The sequence below is a fragment of the Mus caroli genome, unplaced genomic scaffold, assembly GCF_978045245.1.
Source record: "Mus caroli unplaced genomic scaffold, Mus_caroli_1 scaffold_8, whole genome shotgun sequence".
NCBI lineage: Eukaryota > Metazoa > Chordata > Mammalia > Rodentia > Muridae > Mus > Mus caroli.
This window is the reverse complement of record NW_028227263.1, coordinates 66,435,353-66,459,297: the sequence shown is the minus strand read 5'-3', so window position 1 is coordinate 66,459,297 and position 23,945 is coordinate 66,435,353. Positions and strand designations below refer to the sequence as shown.

At 44.3% G+C, this 23,945-nt stretch overlaps 1 protein-coding gene across 3 annotated transcripts; it reads left to right on the top strand.

The window, feature by feature from the left end:
* Positions 1-1,479: 1,479 nt before the first annotated feature.
* Prc1 (protein regulator of cytokinesis 1) lies at positions 1,480-23,855 on the top strand. 3 transcript variants are annotated; one of them, XM_085841611.1, is made up of 15 exons: positions 1,480-1,598; positions 7,477-7,609; positions 8,080-8,202; positions 11,055-11,288; positions 11,376-11,546; positions 12,802-12,951; positions 13,262-13,409; positions 14,550-14,686; positions 17,101-17,196; positions 18,534-18,680; positions 18,855-18,965; positions 19,825-19,935; positions 20,664-20,840; positions 21,159-21,200; positions 22,756-23,855. In XM_085841611.1, the coding sequence occupies exons 1-15, from the start codon at positions 1,588-1,590 to the stop codon at positions 22,825-22,827; spliced, it is 1,863 nt and encodes a 620-aa protein (XP_085697737.1). In that variant the 5' UTR covers positions 1,480-1,587; the 3' UTR covers positions 22,828-23,855. The 3 variants fall into 3 exon arrangements, with proteins under 3 accessions (XP_085697737.1, XP_085697735.1, XP_085697736.1); XM_085841609.1 differs by lacking the exon at positions 21,159-21,200 and having other exon boundaries at positions 22,756-23,852; XM_085841610.1 differs by lacking the exon at positions 21,159-21,200 and having other exon boundaries at positions 20,664-20,763; positions 22,756-23,847.
* Positions 23,856-23,945: the final 90 nt, after the last annotated feature.

The following is a 23,945-nucleotide window of genomic DNA, read 5'->3' as shown; positions in this document are numbered from 1 at the left end:
TTTGGATTTTTCGAGACAGGGTTTCTCTGTGTAGCCCTGGCTGTCCTGGAACTCACTCTGTAGACCAGACTGGCTTCGAACTCAAAAATCCGACTGCCTCTGCCTCCCAAGTGCTGGGATTAAAGGCATGCGCCACCACTGCCCGGCTGAATCAAATATCTGATATGTAGGATGTCTGCTATTCCACTCCTGTGATAGGGCTATTTGATCTCCCCCCCCCCCAAAGGGCTCAAGACCCACATTTTGAGAATCACAGCTTTGGATTCTACTTCCTAGACCCATGCAGTAGAAGGAGAAAACTGAATCTTTTAAGTTGCCCTCTATTCTCCACTCACAACCACCCCATATACACACACAAATTTAATAAATGTATTTATCATAAAAAAGAGAAGCAAATAATGAGACTCTTATAGATGGTACAGTTGACCAATACAGAAAAGCAGACAATTTTAGTTATAATTCAGAATAAACCAGAGTTTGTTTTATTTTGAGCCTATAGACGGAAGCTAGTGGTTTAAAAGCACATTGCTGTGGGTAACAAGGATACTCCAAGTAAAATTTGGTGCAGAAGATAGGTTAATAAGTACCTCTTCGCAAAGGAGTATTCAATAATTACACTTCTACAAATCATTTTGGAGGAGGTAGCAAAAAAGAAATCTCAGCTTTATTACAAATTTTAGTCTGAGTAGCAAAATGTATGCCTAAGGAGATACTCCCATAGCAGTGTATTAGGTAATAGTAAATCATTGAAAATGGGATACAGATGGGTCAGTGGGAAGAAAAGGACAAATACTTTGACGTCATGTTCAAATTGTGGAGTTTTCCTGATTTACCTAAATCTTATAATGTGCAAGAAAAACAAAGCCCAAATCACCATTTGCTCACAGCTAAATTGGGCAAGTCAGTTTTCTCCTGTAGCCCAAACTATTTCCCTGTCCTGTCTCTGCCGCCTACGTTCAGCTACTCAAATCTTTTTCTTCAGGATAGTGATGAGCATTAACAGGTGTGTCCTAATGATTAAACGCGATAAACTTGTCCACTAAGGTACCAGGACCAAGAGCCTGGTTTGTTTGCCTTCTAAGCTTTCCTGCTAAGTCCCTGCTCCTCTTGGGACGTTGGAGAGTAGCAAGAAGTTGAGCTGTTCTGGCAGTCTACCCAATACTTCTCAGGAAGCACAAAAATTTGAAACCCAACGGCAGCAACTCTGTGGGTCCGGGTGACATCATCGGCCACTCCCCTACACCCCACCCTTGAGGCGGGCATAGGTGCACGCATGCGCACACTGAGGCCCGCGCGCTCCCCGTGCAAGTGCTTCCCACGCCCTAGGCGGTCTCTGTATCCCAGCCCCCAGGCCTAAGTAGCTGCCCTTCGCAGGAGGGGCGGGGCGAGGGCGGGGCTCCGTGAGTGGCGGACGCGGTAACCAATTGTCAGGCGGCACCGCCTCTGGCTCGGTTTGAATTCCGCGGGGTCCAACGGCTCGAGAGTGGAGACGGACTCAGGTTGACGTCTGCGGCGGCTGGTTACCGTTCTCCGTCCCGCGCGTGGCAAGTGGAGGGTCTCGATTCTGGACGGCTTGGAGCGTCCACCATGAGGAGAAGGTGCGGGTCTCTTAGGGGCGGGACCCATTACTGAGGTGCGGGTCTGGTACCAGGTTCGACAAGCGGGGTTCGCCGGTCTTCAGGCACCGATGTCTGAGGCTGGGGCGCTCGAAGCCGGCTCCGGAGGGCATCTGTGCCCGAGGCCACTAGCGGGGCGAGCAGCGGGCGGGACAGCGCGGGGTTGACACGCTTCCTCGAGGCCGGGGTGGGTTTGTCTCAGGCCCGGCGCAGCTGGCGGCCGAGTGCAGGTGCCGCCGCAGGTCCCGGCTACTGGGCCGCTTCTCAGTGTAAATGCTGAGCTTGTAATGGTGTGGGCTTCTCATCTCTGAGTATAGTCTGTCATCGCATTGCTCGGGAGGCTAGAACAAAATCGATTCGAGTTTAGCCTAGGAGATGTAGTTTAAGACTAACCTGGGCCACGGAGCGAGACAGTTCAAAAAGTCCTGAAGTTTTTTTTAACCTTAAAGTTTTAAATGTGTTGTTTTTCTTCGGGTCTTACAGTTCGGCGTTTTTACTTGAGTTAGGAAGACCGCTTGAGCCGGGCAGTGGTGGCTCACGCCTTTAATCCCAGCACTTGGGAGGCAGAGGCAGGCGGAGTTCTGAGTTCGAGGATAGCCAGGGCTACAGAGTGAGTTACAGGACAGCCAGGGTTACACAGAGAAACCCTGTCTCGAAAAAAGGAAAAAAAAAATGGCTTTATTTCCTTGCAAGTTAACAAATGCAAATTATGGTATTCTTTTCCGGTCGTTTTAAGATTCCCAGGTGGGGTTAGAGAGATGGTTTAGCGGCTAAAAAGCACTGACTGCTCTCCCAGAGGAGGTGGGTTCAATTTCCCAGCACTCACAAGGCAGCTCACAACTGTCTTTAACTCCAGTTCCAGGTGATTTGACACCCTCACACTCAGACATACATCTAGGCAAAACACCGACACACATATGAAAATAAAAAGAACCCTCTATTAAAAAGAAAATTCCCGGGCACTGCTTGGGAGTGCCTGATCAGAACTGACTCTGGGTAAAAGGCTGAATGCCCGTTTTCGAATTTATAAAATAATTTTCTGCAACGACTGGGTGACAAGGCTTTGTAATTTTTAAGAATCTTGGTTTTGTGATTATAGATTTTGATCATATTTTTTTACCCCCAGATCCTTGGCCTCAAGAGTCTGGGAATAGAATGAAAACAAGTACTAAGTAGTATTATGAAAAGAAATTGAGTACAAGGCTAAGGATTCCAGATATTCCCATCTGAATGACGTTATTCACTAAGCTCTTCTGGGATTAATGGTGCATTATGAAGACTAGTAAAATCCTAACTTACACTGAATAGAAATTTGTATTCAGAGTATATTTGGATATGATTACCCTCACCTGTAATCTATAGATCTCAGGAGTCCAAGGCAGGAGAGTTTCAGACTTCTGCAATATAAAGAGATCCTATTTCAAAATAGGAAAGCCAGACAGCTGTGAGGGGGCACATCTATACCCCCACTATCTTGGGACGTAGAGGTAGGAGGTTCAAGGCCAGAGCAGCTTATAAGAGACCACACCCCCTCAAGAAAATAAAGTCTTCCAGTATGGCTTGTTCAAGTATTTTCTGCTTTTGTTTTTTTTGTTGTTGTTGTTTTTTGAGACAGGGTTTCTCTGTGTAGCCCTGGCTGTCCTGGAACTCACTTTGTAGACCAGGCTGTCCTCAAACTCAGAAATCCGCCTGCCTCTGCCTCCCAAGTGCTGGGATTAAAGGCGTGCGCCACCACGCACGGCTATTTTCTGCTTTTTAAAAAACTTCTGAGACACACTTGTTGAGACTGCAGGAAGGCCACACCAATCCCTTGTCTTGGTTTCAGTCGGATTTGAGATCCTTGAATTTATGTCTCAATGTTGTATTTTAAAAAGATTTCTTTATTTTATTTATTAGGGTAGGGTGCTTTTAAAACAGGGTCTGTACACAGCTCTGGCTGCCCTGGAACGCCCTGTGTAGGTCAGGCTGGCCTCAACTCCAGAGATGCAGTTGCCTCTGCCTTCTGAGTACTTCTGAGTGTGGGGATTAAAGGAGTGCACCACTAAACCCCTGAACTATTATAAGCCAGCCCAATTAACTGTTTTCCTTTACCTGGGTGTGGTGGTGCACGCCTTTAATCCTAGCACTAGGAAGGCAGAGGCAGGCGGATTTCTGAGTTCGAGGACAGCCTGGTTTAGAGTTCCAGGATAGCCCGGGCTATACAGAAACTCTGTCTCGGGGAAAAAAAAAATTGTTTTCCTTTATGAGAAAAAGAATTAAACTCAAGTCTTCTGGGAGAGCAGCCAGTGCTCTTACCGTCTGAGCCATCTCCTCTCCAGCTCCATCCTCTTCATTTGTCCCTCATTCACAGTTGTTCATTAGACGGGAAGGACAGGGCATAGTGGCACATACCTCTAACCCCTGTACAAGTGGCTCTCTGAGTTCCACGCCAGCCAGAGCCACATTGGTGAGCCCCTGTCTCAGAAATAAAGCAGTCGAGTGAAAGGCCTGGCTCTGATTCCCTGCGCCCCCTGTCTCAGAAATAAAGCAGTCGAGTGAAAGGACTGGCTCTGATTCCCTGCGCCCCCTGTCTCAGAAATAAAGCAGTCGAGTGAAAGGACTGGCTCTGATTCCCTGCGCCCCTGTCTCAGAAATAAAGCAGTCGAGTGAAAGGCCTGGCTCTGATTCCCTGCGCCCCCTGTCTCAGAAATAAAGCAGTCGAGTGAAAGGACTGGCTCTGATTCCCTGCGCCCCCTGTCTCAGAAATAAAGCAGTCGAGTGAAAGGACTGGCTCTGATTCCCTGCGCCCCCTGTCTCAGAAATAAAGCAGTCGAGTGAAAGGACTGGCTCTGATTCCCTGCGCCCCCTGTCTCAGAAATAAAGCAGTCGAGTGAAAGGACTGGCTCTGATTCCCTGCGCCCCCTGTCTCAGAAATAAAGCAGTCGAGTGAAAGGACTGGCTCTGATTCCCTGCGCTCCCTGTCTCAGAAATAAAGCAGTCGAGTGAAAGGACTGGCTCTGATTCCCTGCGCTCCTCACTTTCACATGCTATTTCGGGGTGGGGGGAGTGCGCAAGGGGAAAAGAATTTGAGCACACATCTCCAAATGAAATCTGTAAATGGCTGATTGTTCAGCATTAGTCATCGAAATGTAAGTCAGAATCACAGATACTAACTACTTCATAGCCACCAGGATGGCCACAATGACAGAAAACAGCTGGGCATTGGTGGTCCAGGCATCTGTGGCAGACACCTTTAAATCCCAGCACCTGGGAGTCGGAGGCGGAGTTCCAGATCACCTGACCTACAGAGCAAATTCCAGAGCAGCCAGGGCTACACAGAGGGGGACTCTGGAGGGAAAGAAAGAACAAATTGGTGAGGAACACAACGCTCTATACTGCTTGTGGAATAAAGATGATGGAGCAACACTGGTGTACCGACTGTTACCATACAGCCCTACAATCCCACTGCTGGGATTTATCCAAGAGAAGTGAAAGGATGGGCACTCAAAACTCTGTACCTGAATTTTGTGTTTTATTAAGAATTTAATTCTTTTTTTTCCCTTTATTTATTTATTTAATGTATATGAGTACACCATTGCTCTCTTCAGGCACACCAGAAGAGGGCATCAGACCCCATTGCAGATGGTTGTGAGCCACCATGTGGTTGCTGGGAATTGAACATAGGACCTCTGGAAGAACAGTCAGTGCTCTTAACCACTGAGCCATCTCTCTAGCCCTAAAATTAATCCTTTTTTTTTTTTTTCTTTCTAGACAGGGTTTCTCTGTATAGCCCTGGCTGTCCTGGAACTCACTTTGTAGACCAGGCTGGCCTCAAACTCAGAAATCCACCTGCCTCTGCCTCCCGAGTGCTGGGATTAAAGGCATGCACCACTACGCCCGGCCCAGTAAAAGTTTTTAAGCACTCCGTTATATCTGGGTGCTAATACTATCTACCTTGTATAGGCAACTGTTTTTGCAAAAACTTTCCTAGCACAGGCAACCAACTGGGGTTTTATGACTAAAGAGCACTGTTTGCCTGTGACTATACTAAGGTTGATTTGTGGCCATGGAAGAGCTTTTGAGGAGCTAATAGAGGTCTAGACTGTTGTTTCTTTTTAAATAGATTAACTATATTTAATGTGTGTGAGTACACTGTAGCTGTACAGATGGTTGTGAGCCTTCATGTGGTTGTTGGCAATTGAGTTTTTAGGACCCCGCTCATCAATCCCTGTTCGCTCCGGTCGGAAGATTGATTTATTTATTATAAATAAGTACAGTGTTGCTGTCCTCAGACACACCAGAAAAGTGAGTCAGATCTCATTATGGGTGTGAGTCACCATGTGGTTGCTGGGATTTGAATTCGGGACATTTGAACAGAGCAGTCAGTGCTTGCTCCTAACCACTGAGCCATCTCGCCAGCCCTAGACTATTGTTTCTTAAAATCACTGAATTCTCTGAAACACACCAGTAACCGCACTTTTTGTGGGGCTACTGCAGCAGGTTAAATGGGTTATTCCAAGGCCCCGTGTTAAAGGTGGCATAGATTATCTATCCAAGCTCCGGCTCTCTAGCACCAAAATAGTCTGTTTCCTTCCTTGGTGTATCTAAGAAAAAGGGGGAAACAGTCTGTTCTTTAAATGTTATATAAAGGGGATTAATTTTTTTGTTTGTTTTTTTGAGACGGGGTTTCTCTGTGTAGCCCTGGCTATCCTGGAACTTGTTCTGTAGTCTAGATTGGCCTCATTCAGAGATCCGATTGCCTCTGCACCCCTAATGCAGGGATTTAAGGCGTGTGCCACGATTGTCTGGCATATATTAAAACTTTTCAAAGATAAAATACTGCTGAGGTTGGTGGCACAGGTGGAAGGAGAACCAAGGGGCCAAGGTTCAAGGTCATCCTTGTCTCATGGATAGGGATCTAACCCAGGCTGTGTCTTCACACGTTGAGCCATTTGCCAGCCTGGCATGTTTTGAGCTTTAGCAATGTCGTATGGAATTTGTTCCTTTGCATTGTTGTGATGTACTGATCCATTCTGTTGACATACAAGCCATCTCCACTTCCCACGCTATGACTAAGTGCTGCTTCTTTCTAACAACACTCAGTCTTCCTTGGTTTCATTCTTGGTTGCTCACGACAGGGTTTCTCTGTGTAGCCCTGGCTGTCCTGGACTGACTCACAGAGATCCACCTGCCTCTGCCTCCTGAGCGCTGGGTTAAAGGTGTGCACCACCACTGCTGGGCTTGTGGGGGGCATTTGTTTTTTTTTTTTTTAAAGATTTATTTATTTATTATATGTAAGTACACTGTAGCTGTCTTCAGACACTCCAGAAGAGGGCGCCAGATCTCGTTACGGATGGTTGTGAGCCACCATGTGGTTGCTGGGATTTGAACTCTGGACCTTCGGAAGAGCAGTCGGGTGCTCTTACCCACTGAGTCATCTCACCAGCCCGTGGGGGGCATTTGTAATCCCAGCACTCTGCAGGCTGAGGCCAAAGGTTCTTAGACTTAAGGCTCAGCCTCTCAAGTGTAGGCTGTAAGGGCACAAGCCACCATGCCCAGCTCTCTGCCGGCCGTCTTCAGGAGCTTCTTACCAGCAAGCTCTTATGTGAGCTTAGTTTACTGATATTTTGTCTGGTTTTCCTTTTGTGGCAGCATTTGTAATTCAGTCTTAGAGTCATTGATCAAAGTCAGTGGTGTTAGGTGAATGGAATAACTGTGCTAGTGTGGCATTTAGGAGGCAGAGAATGGCTAAGCATTGATTAAATAGTATGCCTCCTCTCAAGGCCACTGGGAAATGACTCAGGTTAGTTCCTGAAAACAGGCAGTGATGAGGCAGTGATGCTGGCTCTTACAAGTGAAATGGCTTTCTATTGATTTTCAGTGAGGTGCTAGCAGATGAGTCTATCACATGCCTGCAGAAAGCTCTAACTCACCTCCGGGAAATATGGGAACTAATTGGGATTCCAGAGGAGCAGAGGCTACAAAGAACCGAGGTTGTAAAGAAGCATATAAAGGTGAGTCGGTTCCTGCTTGCTGGTCTCTGCAGTGACGACAGTAGGGATGCTATTTGAGATAAAAGGCAGACTGACATTTGGTGGTATTTGGGGGTCTGGGAGGAGGTGGTTTTAGGTAATGGCGCTGCTGCAACTCCATGGTGTAAGGCTAAAGACCTGAGCTCAACTGCCAGGACCCTGTATGATATAAGGGGATTGACACACACTCTTTGTGTGGCATTTACACAACCCCACATCATGAACACACATAACAACAACTAAATGTTAAGAGGAAATAATATCTAGTCATTTATACTAAGATATCACAGCTGTTCCTGATTTTATGTAAAGCCCTTTCTGTAAAATTTGAAATTATGAGGGTGTTGATATTAAGGCTAGTTAGTTTTGCGGGGTTTTTAATATGTTTTCGTTGTTGTTTTGTTTTATTCCCATTGGCTCCAAAGCTTTACGGAATGTCTTCTCTCTTGTAGGATCTTCTGGATAGAATGATTGCTGAAGAGGAGAGTCTGCGGGAAAGGCTTCTCAAAAGCATCTCCATCTGTCAGAAGGAGCTGAGTACCCTGTGCAGTGAGCTACAAGTGAAGCCATTTCAGGTCTGTGCTAGACCATAGTGCTTGGGAGATTGCTTTTAACTTAGGACTGCAAATCCAAAGCTTCCTTGTAGGAGTAGGGCTAGACTAGAGATGTTGAAGTGAAGCAGTTACAGGTTATCAAAGACTCCTTGGTGTATTTCTGTTTTATAGAGCATGATAATGTTTTTAAATTAACTTTGAGGAAAATGGAGACACAGATGTTTGTGAGCAAAAAAGGGATGGGGGAACATGGAAGAAATGGATTAATCGGTAAAGTCCTTCCCTCACAGCCAGGACAACCTGAATGCAATCCTCATATCTATGCAGAAAGCCAGGTATGGTAACATATGCTTATAACCTCAGTGCTGGGGAGTCAGAGGTTGATCTCTGGGGCTTACTGGCTAGCCAGCCTAGCCAAATGCATAAGCTTCAAACCAATAAAAGACCTTGATTCCAAAAAGAAAACAAAAACAAAAACAAGGAAGAGGGCTGGAGAAATGGTTCAGTAGGTAGGAACACTTGCTGCTCTTGCATAGCAGCTGGATTCAGTTCCTAGCACATGTGGTGTCTTACAGCTGCCCTGAACTCCAGTTCCAGGGGATCCAGCACCCTCTTCTGGCCTCTGTGGGTATCGGGCGCACATGTAGACTTGTGCAGGAGAAAAGCTAATACTCTTAAAAAAGCAAAGTGGACAGTGTCTAGTGAGTGACACCCAAAGTGACATCCATTTATTCATAAACATGTGGACGCTCCCATCCACTGGACAGGGTGACCGGGAACAGAGGAGGCAAGGGTTCCTAGTGATAACCAAGGAAGGGAGGCTGGCCAAGCCCAACCCTTTGTTCTTTTCATACTCAAAAGCTGCAAACCCCTGAACCAACCAGAATAGTGAGCTCTGAAAAGCTGGGACACAGAGGGAGCTTTGGAAGGTGGTGACAACTGCCCTGGTTACTGATACAGGGCTGACTGAGCACCTGCGTCTGTAGATGGAGCAAGCCTGGCAGTCAGACGCCTTTAAGGGTGAGGATGAGTCCTCTCTGGCACGCAAGAGCATTCAAGCAGATCATGACATTAGAACCCTTTCTTGAAATTAGCATAAATGGCATTGATTTACTACATACAGTTTCTCTTCAGTCCCTTTGTTTTTAAATTTCAATTTTAAATTTTGTTTTAAATTGTCAAAACAGGTACATGAGAAGTTGGGTGTACAATGGTACATCTATCTTCCTTAAATATATGGCAGTTTTTAAAAGTGCTAAATGAAACTGTATTTGTAGGACATACAATTACTATTCACCCTTTCCTTGTTTATCCACTGCAATAGAGAAAAATCTAAGTTGATATTGGTAAGTGCTATTCACAGGATTATTAATGTAAGCATTTCAGTTAATAAGAACTAGATAAACCACCCTCTAGCTAACTAAAATAAGCTTTTTCTGGTCCTTGTAACCTCTTACAAAAGATCCCAGGTACTGAAAACAGATTGCTAGAGCCAGGCAGTGGAGTACTCTGGAGTGGGTGGGACTGTAAACGAGGACCTTTTGCCAAATGAACAGTTGAGTTTTGCGAGAAGAAATGAGCTTGTGAGGTCAGGGACTGTAAGGACGGCACAGCAACCATTGCTTCTTCACTTAGGTCACATCCTAAGCCACCATACATTTTTAAGTTGTACAATTAAAATATGGAAGATTGTAGTTTACACTTGGTTGCTGTACAAATCATACACAAAACACATGAGCCTAGAATTGGCACCGTCATACACAAATACTTGTGGATTAATACAAATACATGATGTTCTAGATTTATTCTCTGGTATTGGCCAAAAAGAAAAAAAAAGATCAGGTCATCAAGATGGGTCAGTGGATAATTGTCACATGTCAAAGTCTGATGGCCTGAGTTCAGTCTCCAGAACCCACATAAGGATGAGAAGAATCAACTCCACAATGGTATCCTGTTACTGTCATATGCATGTCACGGCAACCTCTCCACTACACTCAAACAATTGTAATACGTTGATAAAACTATTTGAGTTTAAAGAAATTGTAAAGTTCTTAAAACCTGAGAGCTATGAGAGCGTTGGTTTCTTTCCTTTTACTCTGTGGGCTCTGGGGATGAGCCTCAGATTGTCAGTCCTGACAGCCCGCTCTCAGGTGTGAGCTGTGTAGATGGCAGTGTTGAGTTATACTGTCAAAAGGTAGCATACACATGAGTTTTGCTTGGTGTGATAGTGCAGGCTTGTAAACTCAGCCTGCGGAGACTTGAGGCAGGAAGAGACCAAGCTCAAGGTCAGTGAGATTATCTCAGAAAAGAAAAAGTATGGGGTGGTTTGTGTAATGTATGTACTGTGCTGAAGAAAGTGAAAAACTGGGGTTGAGTTAGGACTTGAAATATAGATTGTGCTGAGTGTCTACTGCCTTTGTCCCACTGTAAAGATGAGAAGTCATGGAATAAATCTATTGCTAAGTTGTAGACCACCGCGTTGTACACTTACAACTTGTAAAGACGGTATGTATGTAGGGTGATGATTGGGTATTTTACCATAGTTAAAAAAAAAATGGAAAGGGAGTTGGGCACAGGACCCATGCCAGTAACCTCAGCACCCGAGACAGGAGGATTGGGACTTGGAGGTCTTTCTTGGCCACATAGTGCAACTCAAGAGAGAGAAGAACAGCCTTGCCCTGCTAGAAACCCTAGGTGACCCCTTCCAAGGTCAAGACCAGGCTGGCCTTGAACTTGGAGATCCCCACGCCTCGACCTCCCAAGGGCAAAGATTAAAGGTGTGCACAGCTTGGAGTGCTTTGTGAGTTTAAACATTTGTCATTCATGGTTTCTCCCAGTGTGCTTCACAAGTAAACTCATGTAATTTCATACAGGAAGAAAAAGATATAACCATCTTGCAACTAGAAAAAGACTTGCGCACTCAAGTAGAATTGATGAGAAAACAGAAAAAGGAGAGGAAGCAGGAACTGAAGCTACTTCAGGAACAGGAGCAAGAACTCCGTGACATCCTCTGTATGCCGCCCTGTGATGTGGACAGCACCTCTGTCCCCACCTTAGAAGAGCTGAAGCTATTCCGACAGCGTGTGGCAACTCTGAGGGAGACAAAGGCACGCTGGTGGCGTTTGTTCATTCTACCATGAAACGTCACTGACTTTTAGGTGTCTTGAATTTGTTTTTCTTTTTCTTTTTTAAAGGAATCGAGGCGTGAAGAATTTGTCAACATTAAGAAACAAATCATATTGTGTATGGAAGAATTAGAACACTCTCCAGATACAAGCTTTGAAAGAGATGTAGTGTGTGAAGATGAAAGTGCATTTTGTTTATCACTGGAGAATATTGCAACATTACAGAAGTTGCTAAAGCAGGTAATGTCTGCTCGAATTGTGGTGTAGCATCTCGGTAGTATTCGTCAATTAAAAAATCCTGACAGCTATAAGGATAAGGCGACAATGTGGGTTAAGAGACTAGGTGAACACAAAGAATGGTGTGTGTGTGTGTGTGTGTGTGTGTGACAGAGAGAGACATGAGTCAAAGGTCAACTGCAAGTGTCACTACTAGAGCTGTACACCTTGCTGAGACAAGTTCTCAATTGGACTAGTGCTCACTTACTAACCAGGCTAGGCTTGTCAGCTGGTGAGCCGTACAGGTCTGTCTCACTTCTCCAGGGCTAAGATTACAAGCATGCCCTACCAGGCATGCACACACTCAGTGTTTACCCATGTTCTAGCAAATCCTTTACTGACTATGCTATCTCCCTCGTGCCTATTTTCCCTTTTTTAGTGGTAGAGATTAAATTCAAGCCTTGCAGTCTCATGAATTCTAGACAAATGTATCACTGAGCCCTATCCACAGTGCTGGCCTTATTTTATTTATTTGTTTATTTAGAGTTCAAGCTATCTATTGTGTGAATAAGAAATATAATATTCTTAGAATATAAAGTTAAAATTTCAGTTGAAATAGTATTAGCCATTTGAATTAGCCTAATGTTTAATAATAATTCAAAGTTTGAACACATGCCTTTAAACCTAGCACTCAGTAGGCAGAGGCAGGTGAGTCTCTGAATTCCAAGCCAGCCAGGGCTACATAACGAGATCGTATCTTAAAACACAACATCAGCCGGGCGTGGTGGCGCATGCCTTTAATCCCAGCACTTGGGAGGCAGAGGCAGGCGGATTTCTGAGTTCGAGGCCAGCCTGGTCTACAGAGTGAGTTCCAGGACAGCCAGGACTACACAGAGAAACCCTGTCTCGAAAAACCAAAAAAAAAAAAAAAAAAAAAAAAAAAAACACAACATCATCAAAACAAGTCAAAACTTTGAATCCTGTTCTAGGTCTGATATCCTGTGGCATTGACAGCCTTATAGCATATGTTTAGATGGTATGACAACATCTCTCTTATCATTGAATGTTAAGTATGGTAGCACATACCTAAACATAATCCAGCATTCAGGAACCTGTGTCAAAGTAGAAGCCAGCCTGTGCTACATAGAGAAGATATGAATATAAATATATGAGAATCTCATAAAAGTGCTTTCTCTTCTCATGGGCCCAGACATTTTCCTCTGAGAGACTTGGACAGCCTTGGCTGTTTTGATATAACTACTGCCTTTCCTTGTCACAGCTGGAAATGAAAAAATCACAAAATGAAGCAGAATGTGAGGGGCTCCGCACTCAAATCCGAGAGCTCTGGGATAGGTTACAAATACCTGAAGAAGAGAGAGAGCCTGTGGAGGCAATTATGACTGGGTCAAAAACCAAAATCAGGAATGCGGTAAGAAAACCAGTGCATGATGGGTAAATAGTGTTCTCTTAGCATTTCTGGGTCTAGTCTAATGTCCTTACTAGCTAATCTCTTGGGCCAGCAAAGACATGTTCTATTTTGGCACATTTCCTAAATTTCTGACTCTTATGATGTTGTTATAAAGCATGTTGTTGATTTACCTCTATAGGTTCATGCTGTAATTTTATTTAAGCATAGATAAACAAGGGAATAGATAGAAGTATGGGTGTATATGTATATATATATATATATATATATATATATATATATATATATATAACCTTTGTCTTTCTTCTTTCAGCTGAAATTAGAAGTGGATCGGTTAGAAGAACTGAAAATGCAAAACATAAAGCAAGTGATTGAGAAAATCCGAGTGGAGCTGGCTCAGTTCTGGGACCAGTGTTTTTATAGCCAGGAGCAGAGGCAGGCTTTCGCCCCTTACTATTCTGGTGAGTAGAGAGGTGATGCTCTTCATGTGGCTGCTGCCCTCACAGGTCCTTTCCAAGCCGAGACGCTCACCAGGAAGTTCTTATCTCCACTTGGGAGTAGATACAGCCCAGCCTTACGTATTACCTCACTTATTTCCACTTGGGAGTAGATACAGCCCAGCCTTACGTATTACCTCACTTATTTTTTGATCCATAAGAAAAGGAGACTAAAGCACAGATTTTTGAGGAGTAAGAGAGAATTATAACAGCTAAATGCCTGAGTCTTTGAGGAGTCTTTCAGGGAGTCAAGAAAGAAGTTCCAAGCTATCTTAAGCTGATCAGAGAAAGCTGTCTAGATATTTTATGTAGCCCAGTTTCCTGCATCAGAATAAAGAGACAACACATTTTGGAGAATGTTCATCATTTTAGACTGCATTTTTGTCTATCCCAACTACTGTGACAAACCTGGCTTTTAATTTCTCTTTTTAAGATTTATTATTTTATATACTCCTACGTCATTTATTATAGGGGAGGAAACGTTCTACACTGGAGCGCTGGTTACTTGGAATACCAAACATTAGAGCAATGGTCCTCACTTTTTTTTTTTTTTTTTTGGTTTTTTCGAGACAGGGTTTCTCTCTATAGCCCTGGCTGTCCTGGAACTCACTTTGTAGACCAGGCTGGCCTCGAACTCAGAAATCCCCTGCCTCTGCCTCCCGAGTGCTGGGATTAAAGGCGTGCGCCACCACGCCCAGCTGGTCCTCACTTCTTAATGTTGGGACCCTTGCATGTTGTTGTGACCCCAGCCATACAATTACTTTGTTGCTACTTCATAAAACCTGTAACTTTGTTAAGAATGATAATGTAAATATCTGATATGCAGGTTATGTGTGTGATATGTGATCCTGGTGAAAAGGGTCATGACCCAGAGGTGGAGAACTGTAGAGAGAGGACTTAATAAAAAGCTAGCCCGGCGGTGGTGGCGCACGCCTTTAATCCCAGCACTTGGGAGGCAGAGGCAGGCGGATTTCTGAGTTCGAGGCCAGCCTGGTCTACAAAGTGAGTTCCAGGACAGCCAGGGCTACACAGAGAAACCCTGTCTCGAAAAACCAAAAAAAAAAAAAAAAAAAAAAAAAAAGCTAGTGAACATGTCTGTTCCAGAGGACTACACAGAAAACCTGCTCCATCTTCATGACGCCGAGATTGTACGGCTAAGAAACTACTATGATGTTCACAAGGAGCTCTTCCAAGGCGTCCAGAAGTGGGAAGAAAGCTGGAAACTTTTCCTAGAGTTTGAGGTAATATCCCTGTTTTAGCTGTGTTTCTAGAGTTTGAGGTAATATCCCTGTTTTAGCTGTGTTTCTAGAGTTTGAGGTAATATCCCTGTTTTAGCTGTGTTTCTAGAGTTTGAGGTAATATCCCTGTTTTAGCTGTGTTTCTAGAGTTTGAGGTAATATCCCTGTTTTAGCTGTGTTTCTAGAGTTTGAGGTAATATCCCTGTTTTAGCTGTGTTTCTAGAGTTTGAGGTAATATCCCTGTTTTAGCTGTGTTTCTAGAGTTTGAGGTAATATCCCTGTTTTAGCTGTGTTTCTAGAGTTTGAGGTAATATCCCTGTTTTAGCTGTGTTTCTAGAGTTTGAGGTAATATCCCTGTTTTAGCTGTGTTTCTAGAGTTTGAGGTAATATCCCTGTTTTAGCTGTGTTTCTAGAGTTTGAGGTAATATCCCTGTTTTAGCTGTGTTTCTAGAGTTTGAGGTAATATCCCTGTTTTAGCTGTGTTTCTAGAGTTTGAGGTAATATCCCTGTTTTAGCTGTGTTTCTAGAGTTTGAGGTAATATCCCTGTTTTAGCTGTGTTTCTAGAGTTTGAGGTAATATCCCTGTTTTAGCTGTGTTTCTAGAGTTTGAGGTAATATCCCTGTTTTAGCTGTGTTCCTAGAGTTTGAGGTAATATCCCTGTTTTAGCTGTGTTTCTAGAGTTTGAGGTAATATCCCTGTTTTAGCTGTGTTCCTAGAGTTTGAGGTAATATCCCTGTTTTAGCTGTGTTTCTCTGGAGAGAAACATGAAAAGTGTGCTTTTCAAAAGTGTGCTTGCCCGTATCTGTGATCCCGGCATGTGCAAGCTATGGAATTGTTATGAGTTCTAGCCTAGCCTCAGCGGATAACATTACAAATAGAGAAGTCAGACTCTGAGATGAGAAAAACTGAGGCTTACAGCTAGGCCTCTGGCAATCCCTGCTTCTGAAAGCAGAGAGCAGTCATGAACAGGTCTAAAGCAGGTTCTCTAGTTGACACACCTACATAAGAGAGGGAATGGAAGGGATTAGTGCCGCCTGCAGTTTTTTATAAGCTGTACCAATCAAGCATTATGTCAGCAATGCCTACTGATTACCTGCCCCTAGTTTTGAGTAGTACACCTAATTTATAATGTTATGTGCTCATTGCTATGGATACATTAGAAAATAACAAAAGCCTGGCAGTGGTGGTGCACGCCTTTAATCCCAGCACTTGGGAGGCAGAGGCAGGGGAATTCTGAGTTCGAGGCCAGTCTGGTCTACAGAGTGAGTTCCAGGACAGCCAGGGCTACACAGAGAAAACCTGTCTCGAAAAAAACCAACCAAACAAACAAAAAGTCTTCTGCATGTTTTGTCCTTCAGCTCCATCCCCACCCCGACATTTTGTATTTTCTGGCTGTGCTGGCGATTTAACCCAGGCTTGTACATGTGCTGTGTATAAGTGGACAGAAGTTAATAGGTAAAGATGCTACACTGGTGCAGTGGTGGTGCACACCTTTAATCCCAGCACTGGGGAGGGAGAGGAAGAAGCCAGCCTAGTCTATAGGACAGCCAGGGCTGCACAAACCCTATCTAAAAACAAACAAATCCCCTTCACCCATGATCCTGTAAGCAACCCTAGTTAGAAGCTCACTGGGTCACCTCCTCCACAAAAACACAAGTAGAAAGGCAAGAGCTGGCAAGAGGAAGGATGTTGGCCGTAGGGAGTGCCAGGGGGGTGGGTGTGAGCAAGTACGTCATGCGCGTGCATGAGAGGGTGAGACACTCCTGTGTGGATGGTTTTATTGTTTTTAAGGAAATGCTAGTTTTCCTGAACCTTATATATGGCAGGGAATGCCTGTGGCATTGAAAACTACTGTTTCTAACTTTTGAGTAGGCAGGAATACACAACTTGTAAAAGCATTACAGTTATCTGGTAAGGAGGAGTCTTGGCAGAAGTGATCAGTGTCTATAATAGGTTTTTTAGTTTTGATGTTTGTGTTCATGCCTGTGGGTGCACATGTGTACAAGACAGAGGTTAGGATCAGCTCTCTCCAAGTATTCTCCACCTTTTATCTTTTGAGACACGCTTTCTGGCTGACCTGGAACTCACTGTAGACCTGGCCGGCCTCAAACTCACAGAGAACTGCCTGCCTCTGCCTCCAAGTGCTGGCTCCCACCTTGTCTCTTGAGATCTCTCGATTAATTTGGAGCTCATGCATGAGTTGGGCTGGCTGGCCGGCCATCAAGCCTTAGGGTCTTATTACCCTCAAGCCCCAACCAGAGCATGGGGTTACAGACAGGCCTGGCCCAGGCAGCTCTGACGGATGTGAGTGATGCAGCTCTGATCTGAACTCCAGCCTTGTGCAGCAGGCGCTTTCCCAAGTCAGCTCCCGAGCTGCCTTCGAGGCTTTGCTCTAATAAGTGTGTGTGTTTCACAGAGGAAGGCTTCAGATCCAGGTCGATTTACAAACCGAGGGGGAAATCTTTTAAAAGAAGAAAAGGAACGAGCAAAGCTCCAGAAAACACTCCCTAAGGTAATTCTGCTTGTAAGACACCCTATTCTTTGTGCTTTCTAAACACAGGAAGGACAGGATACATTGGGCCTTAGAGTGTAGCAGCTGAGTATCAGTTTGCTAAGGCTGCCACAACTAAGTACCAGGGATTAGTTGGCTTAAGACCACAGAAATTCATGTTTTAACGAACTCAAGGCGTCTTTGATAGGGTTGAGTCTCCTTCTCTCTTTTATGATTATTTTTTATTTATATGAGAACACTGCAGCTGTCTTCAGACACACACTAAGAGTCCATCAGATCTCATTTCGGATGGTTGTGAGCCACCATGTGGTTGCTGGGAATTGAACTCAGGACTGGTGGCAGAGCAGTCAGTGCTCTTAACTGCTGAGCCATCTCTCTAGACTGGGTTAGCTCTCTTAATGAGTCTGTTTGGCTTAGAGATGGCCATCTTCTCTCTGTCCCTGTGTCTTCATGTGGTCTTCTCTGGGTCTCTGTCCTAATTACTGCCAATCTTAATAGATTAGGGCCTAACCTAAAGACCTTATTTGAAAAGGTTGTCTCTAGATAATAGCAGTGAAGTGTAGGTCCTGTTGAGACTTCACAGTGAGTTAGGATAACTGCTGCGCCTAGGCCGAAAGGCAAGCTTTTATGAAAGTACTGTGCACTTTGCTGTTGTCCTCTGCTTTGTTCTAGTACTAAATGGCTTTTACTGATTTCTGCCAGATTCTAGTCCATGGCATCTCATTTAATCACATCATTGCCCAATATCCCTACAAGTTAATATTTCCATGTGTAGAGATGAGGGGACTGAGATATTAAGTTCAACTTACCCACCTTTCTGGGTAGTTAAGAGAGGTTGATTCTAGCCGGGCGTGGTGGCTCACGCCTTTAATCCCAGCACTCGGGAGGCAGAGGCAGGCGGATTTCTGAGTTTGAGGCCAGCCTGGTCTACAGACAGGACAGCCTGTCCTCCAGGACAGCCAGGGCTATACAGAGAAACCCTGTTTCAAAAAAACAAAACAAAACAACAAAAAAAAAGAGGTTGATTCTATATTGTAATCCTGATAGTGTGGTTTCATAATTCTGTTTATAAGTCGCCCAGTGCTGTTCCCAACTTTAGTCATCAAGACCTCCTTTTTTTAGACTGGGTTTTGCCTTTTTCCCCTCTTCAGTATGTGTCTAAATGAACTCCCTAGTCTTCCATGATTTCCATTTGCTCCAACCTGTAAGCCTATGGATCCAGCTATCAGAAGGCTGATGACACGCTGGGATGGAGTCTTTCTTAAGGATAATTAGTTCATGGGAGATTGACGCCAATGTTGTTTGAAGTAAATAATGTGTCCTTGTTTGGGGACCAGCTGGAAGAGGAGTTGAAAGCACGGATTGAACAGTGGGAACAGGAGCACTCAACAGCATTTGTGGTGAATGGGCAGAAATTCATGGAGTATGTTACAGAACAGTGGGAATTACATCGGTTGGAGAAAGAGCGAGCCAAACAGGAGAGGGTAAGTGTGCACACCAATTAAGAAAAGGGGTAGAGTGGTGCTGCAGCTCTGCCAGAGATCAGGGTCACTGAAGAACTGGCGGATTGCAACAGCTCCTTCCACCTCAGGCTGCAGAGATTTTTATCTGAGTCTCTGGTCCTGCTGTCTTAATGGGGCTGTCATTGGTCCATACAGCAATTGAAGAACAAGAAACAGACAGAGGCAGAGATGCTGTATGGCAGTACTCCCCGGACACCTAGCAAAAGACCAGGACAGACTCCCAAGAAGTCTGGCAAAGTACGCAAGGTAAACCTATCTTCATGCTGTTGCTGTTGACAAGGAAGTTCATAGTACTGTGGCAACAGGTAGCCACAGTACTATGTGAAGAACCCCTTCCATGCTTCTAATAAATGCCTCTAGAATGCTGGCTGGGATTACAGGTATGAACCATCACACACTATGTTAAGTATTTTTAAAAGTTAAGTAGAATGTACACAAGGCCCTGGCTCTATCCTTGCATTAAAGACAATGGACATATCCACAGCCCCAAAAGGTTTTTAGTGCCAGTTTGTTAGGGTCTAAGGAGAGAGAGAATACAATCAGGAATTTACTGTCATAACAGATTTGCATTTTCTAATGCTTTATACAAATAGACTCATGCAATATATTGTAGGGTTTCTTTCACTTAGCATGTGAGATTCATCTGTTGTAGTATGTATTAATAAGTCATTCCTCCTCTTTGTTGAGCAGTATTCTCTTTTATGCATATATAATAATCTGGTTGTCCAGTCACCTGCCAAGTGTTCTAGTTTTATATATATATATATATGAATGAGAGAGAGAGAGATCTTTAACGGTTTCTAGTTATTGATGAAACGTCCATGCATTGTGGAAGGCTTCATATGGATATTTGTTTTCATTTCTCTGGGTAAACGTTTGGGTCAAATGGTACATGTCTGCTGCCATAAGTAGTTATGTAAGTTTATAGTGCCGTCAGGTGGCTTTGAACCATTTTGTAGTTCCCTTAAAGCTGTATGGTACTAAACACAGCTGCATTCCTGTGGAAGCTCATTTCCTGGACACTTCATGCTTCCTTGTGCAGCGTACAGCTGGGTTGTTGGAAAGGCTGATGATGTTAATCTCACATCAATGTATCTGTTCTTAGATGAACACTACCACCATGTCTAGTGCTACACCCAACAGTAGCATTCGGCCTGTCTTTGGTGGATCATTGTACCGGTCACCTATGTCCCGACTGCCCCCTTCTGGCAGCAAGGTTAGTATATTCCATACCAGCTCGTTTCTGTTTACTAAGGCGTTCCCAAAGGTCTTCCTCAGTCTCGTTTATGATCATGGCTTGGTGATTCTTGAATCTGAGAATTAGGTTCGATCCAGATAGTCATTAGGCCAGGACTTTTTTTTTAAAAAAAAAATTATTATATCTAAGTAAACTGTAGCTGTCTTAAGATGCATCAGAAGTGGACATCAGATCTCATTATGGATGGTTGTGAGCCACCATGTGGTTGCTGGGATTTGAACTCTGGACCTTTAGAAGAGCAGTTGGCGCTCTTAACCACTGAGCCATCTCGCCAGCACTAGACCAGGACTTTTTAAGCTTCTCCCTTGCATAGGACCCCTTTTTAACCCTGGCTATATAGGTATGTATGTAGCATAGGTATACACCTGGCTACATGAGATCATGTCACAAATACAAACAAACAAACAAGATACACAAGTACGGAATTCCTTTTAGGGTGGATGCTCTGCTATACACTTTGAAACAGAGTCTCGCTGTGTCCTGGGACTATGTTATGTCCAGGATCTTAGATAGCTTGCTTCTGTTGGGCTTAAAGGTGTGTACCATCATGCCTAACTGCATCATTATATAAACCAGGTGTATACAGGCTTATAGACTTAATAGTAATACAAATGCAGTGTCAGGGTTTTGTGTGTGAGTGCATTCTAAGGTGATAGGTAGGTAACATGGTTCTCTCTTCTCTGCAGTCAGTAGTCACTTCTCTGTGTTCTGGAAAGAAAACACCTCGAGCTGCCCAGCTTAGGGCCAACAAGGAGAACTTGGACCTCAATGGCAGCATCCTGAGCGGTGGGTACCCTGGCTCGACGCCCCTCCAGCACAACTGCAGCATTAAGTCTGTTGCCAGCACCTATTCTGAGTTTTCGGTAATTCACCTTTTCTGATATCTACCAGTCTCTGGGGAGCACACAGTTGGCTGAGCGGGTATCTTCACAAGGGCACCCAGGATCTTCAGTCAGGACAGTGACCTGAGGGCTGAGAATCCCTTTCATGCCTTGATCATGTTGGGTGGGTGGTGGCTTAAGGGGGTGTACAGGAAGTGGGGATGTCAGAAACCAGACATTTGACCTGGATCTTTCTGCAGTATCATTCCTTGGCTGCAGGAGGTAACATAATTAATGACTGCCCTGGTGCTCTCTTGGTGGAGTTCTTGGTAATCAATCGTCTTAATTCTTTGTTCTTAGAAGGACCCGTCCCTCTCTGACAGCTCCACTGTTGGGCTTCAGGTCTGTATGGCAACCCCTGCATATCCCCTTTCCAAACTGATCTGTCATCTGCTGGCTTCATTCCCATCTGGGCACAGGACTTCACTAACCCATAATCTCAGCTGTATCAGCATAGAACCTTTTAAAAGTCAAAACAAGAACAAAACAACAACAAAGGAATTCCTGTTCTGGGGTTCAAAAATAAGTACCTGGTTTCTGTTTCTGATGGGCATGCTAGCTTGTACAGTAACATGTTCAGTCTTGAATTTGGATTCTCAGCCCCACCTAAGATTGTGCAAAGATTATTTTTCTTAACTATTTACAAAACCAAATTAGAAAAGAAAAAAATACCTGGCCCCATCGCCATGCCCAGTTGTGGTCTCAAAGAGCTAGAATGTGCTAGGAGTACAGCCCCATCAATAGGGATGGGACCCCAGCTGTGTGCTGCTCATACTGAGGCTCTGGGCCTGTGTGCTGATTACTGCCTGGAGTATATACCTTACTAACCCTCAGGGCTGAACTGCCCTATTTGTCTGGCCTATGCTTATTTTCTACTTATATCTGCCAGCGAGTTCCTAATATGTGTATGAACACTAAAAACACCTTTTCACTCTGCTCTTTCCCTGCAATTTATCCTACTCTGAGTTTGCTGACCTCTTCCTTAACCATCTCTTCTCTCTTCCCACGGTGTCTTACCAGTGAGGTGAGGGCTGCTCCCCGCTTTTAGGGTGCACCATGTTAAACTTAGACTGCCTCCTCTCATGGTGACAGAGGGAAGGACATGGGGACATAGACGAGCCTGGCCAGTATGGGATTCTTCATGTTCTGGCCTGTCTTCCCATGACACGGGTGGTGGTGTTTCTCTATTAGAAGAAATGGGGGTGTGTAGCTCTAGTTGAAAAATAGATGGTTGCTGAATAGCAGATCGATCTAGTTTTCTCTTTTTTTTTGTCTGTTCAATCAAAGCCCATTTCCTGTTTGAGGCTTACATGTAGCTACAATCCATCTATGGCTAAGCCTAGAGGGTTTCTTCTGATACCATCAGCTATGGTTGACAAACTCTATGGGGTAGCACTAAAGCCACTCACTCAGCTGACATCTACTAATACATGTCCTTCTCAGTGACAGTCACGCTTTCTCTCTTTTGCTCTTCACCATGTACTCCAGCATGAGATCAAATCACCAGCAGGTTACAAAGCCCTCAGCCCCAGGGATTGGTAGATAAGTCACCTGGCCCTTGTTATGCACAGGGATCAAGAAACCAAAGCCGCTAGCACGTGCAAGGGTTTGGGGTTCTATCCCCAGCACGGTGAGAAAGCACCAAAGTTTGTTGCTCTCTTGGCCAGACAACTACCACCATGTGAAATGTAAGGGGTTATGACTGGACTGGGAATGGGCTATGTGCACACGTGCTAGGCTTGTGCTTGTGACAGACAGAATGGTGCTAGGGTTCCTTAGCGCAGCAGTGCTGGGAACTCGGGAACTTCCCTGGAGGCTTTGTGCTAATGATCCTCGAGCACCTGTAAAGCGAGGGGTGTAGACTGACTACTCACCGATGGTGCTTGTTTTTCAACAGCGAGAACTTTCAAAGGCTTCCAGATCTGATGCTACATCTCGAATCCTCAATTCAACCAACATCCAGTCCTGAGAATCCTTGTCCAGTTAGGCTGCCAGGGCTTCCTGTGCCTAGACTGGACTGACGGATACGTATACAAGGAGTAACGTATACACTTCCATCAGTTTAGATGTTTGAAACTACCTTGGGCAGGTTCTGTTAACGGCACCTAACTCAGACATGAGTAGGACAGAAGGAAGCTGTCCCAGGTGGACTGAGGCCACAAAGACTTGCTTTTGATTCAAAAGAGACCTTAAAGGCTAGTGTTATGATAGTTAAGTACAAGTTTTAACATCTGGTAGCTAATTTTTTTTCTCTACCCCATAATTCTACTTTGACTGTTCTTCTAGAGGTTCTGAGTTCAAATTCCAGCAACCACATGGTGGTTCACAACCATCTATAATGGGATCCAATGCCTTCTTCTGGTGTGCAGAAATAATTTTTTTTTAAATTCTACTTATTTCAATATTATATATTAGAAAATGAAAAAACGATTGTGGCCAGCTTTGGCATACAGGGGTACAAGACATGAAGTATAACATCTAAAAATATATATATTCTTGTTCGATTAATGACATTCGATTAATGCTGTAGCTATGGAAGCTTTGATGTCACCCAGAGGCCTGTACCTGGCTGGCACTATCCCAGTGAGGGTTTCTTGAGTTCCAGTATGAGATGGCCTGACCTGCTGCCAAAAAAGAGTAGCAGTCATTTCTGTAGTGCAATTTCTTGAGTTTGTGTGTGAATACACATGCTTGTCCGACCTGTTGAGTTTTTCTCTAGTCTCCCATCCCTGTGCTCATTAGGCCCAGTCTGTAACCCTGTAGATGACAACCACATAGAGAGGCTGTCTGGTGGGCTGGGCCATTTCTGTCATGGAGTCGGCAACTTTGCACATCTGCAAGCTCTCTGTAATCACGTCCAAAATGCGGCTCCAAATTCGTCACTACTCTCCCCAAAGCACTGTTATTTATTCTTTCTGTCTGTCTGTGCCAGTTCTGCCAACACATTGATCTGCTCTTCACACACATATATGTTGTTTTTAAATATATGAAAATAAAATGTGTATAGTTACCTTTTAAATACTACATTGTTTTTTCTTCAAATCAATGGTTGCTTTGATCTATAGATTAAACTCACTAAAAGGCGAA

Coding starts and splice junctions, on each gene's coding strand:
- Prc1 (XM_085841611.1), top strand. Junction 11,547..12,801: donor TACAGAAGTTGCTAAAGCAG/GTAATGTCTGCT, acceptor TCCTTGTCACAG/CTGGAAATGAAAAAATCACA. Junction 19,936..20,663: donor TGCCCCCTTCTGGCAGCAAG/GTTAGTATATTC, acceptor TCTTCTCTGCAG/TCAGTAGTCACTTCTCTGTG.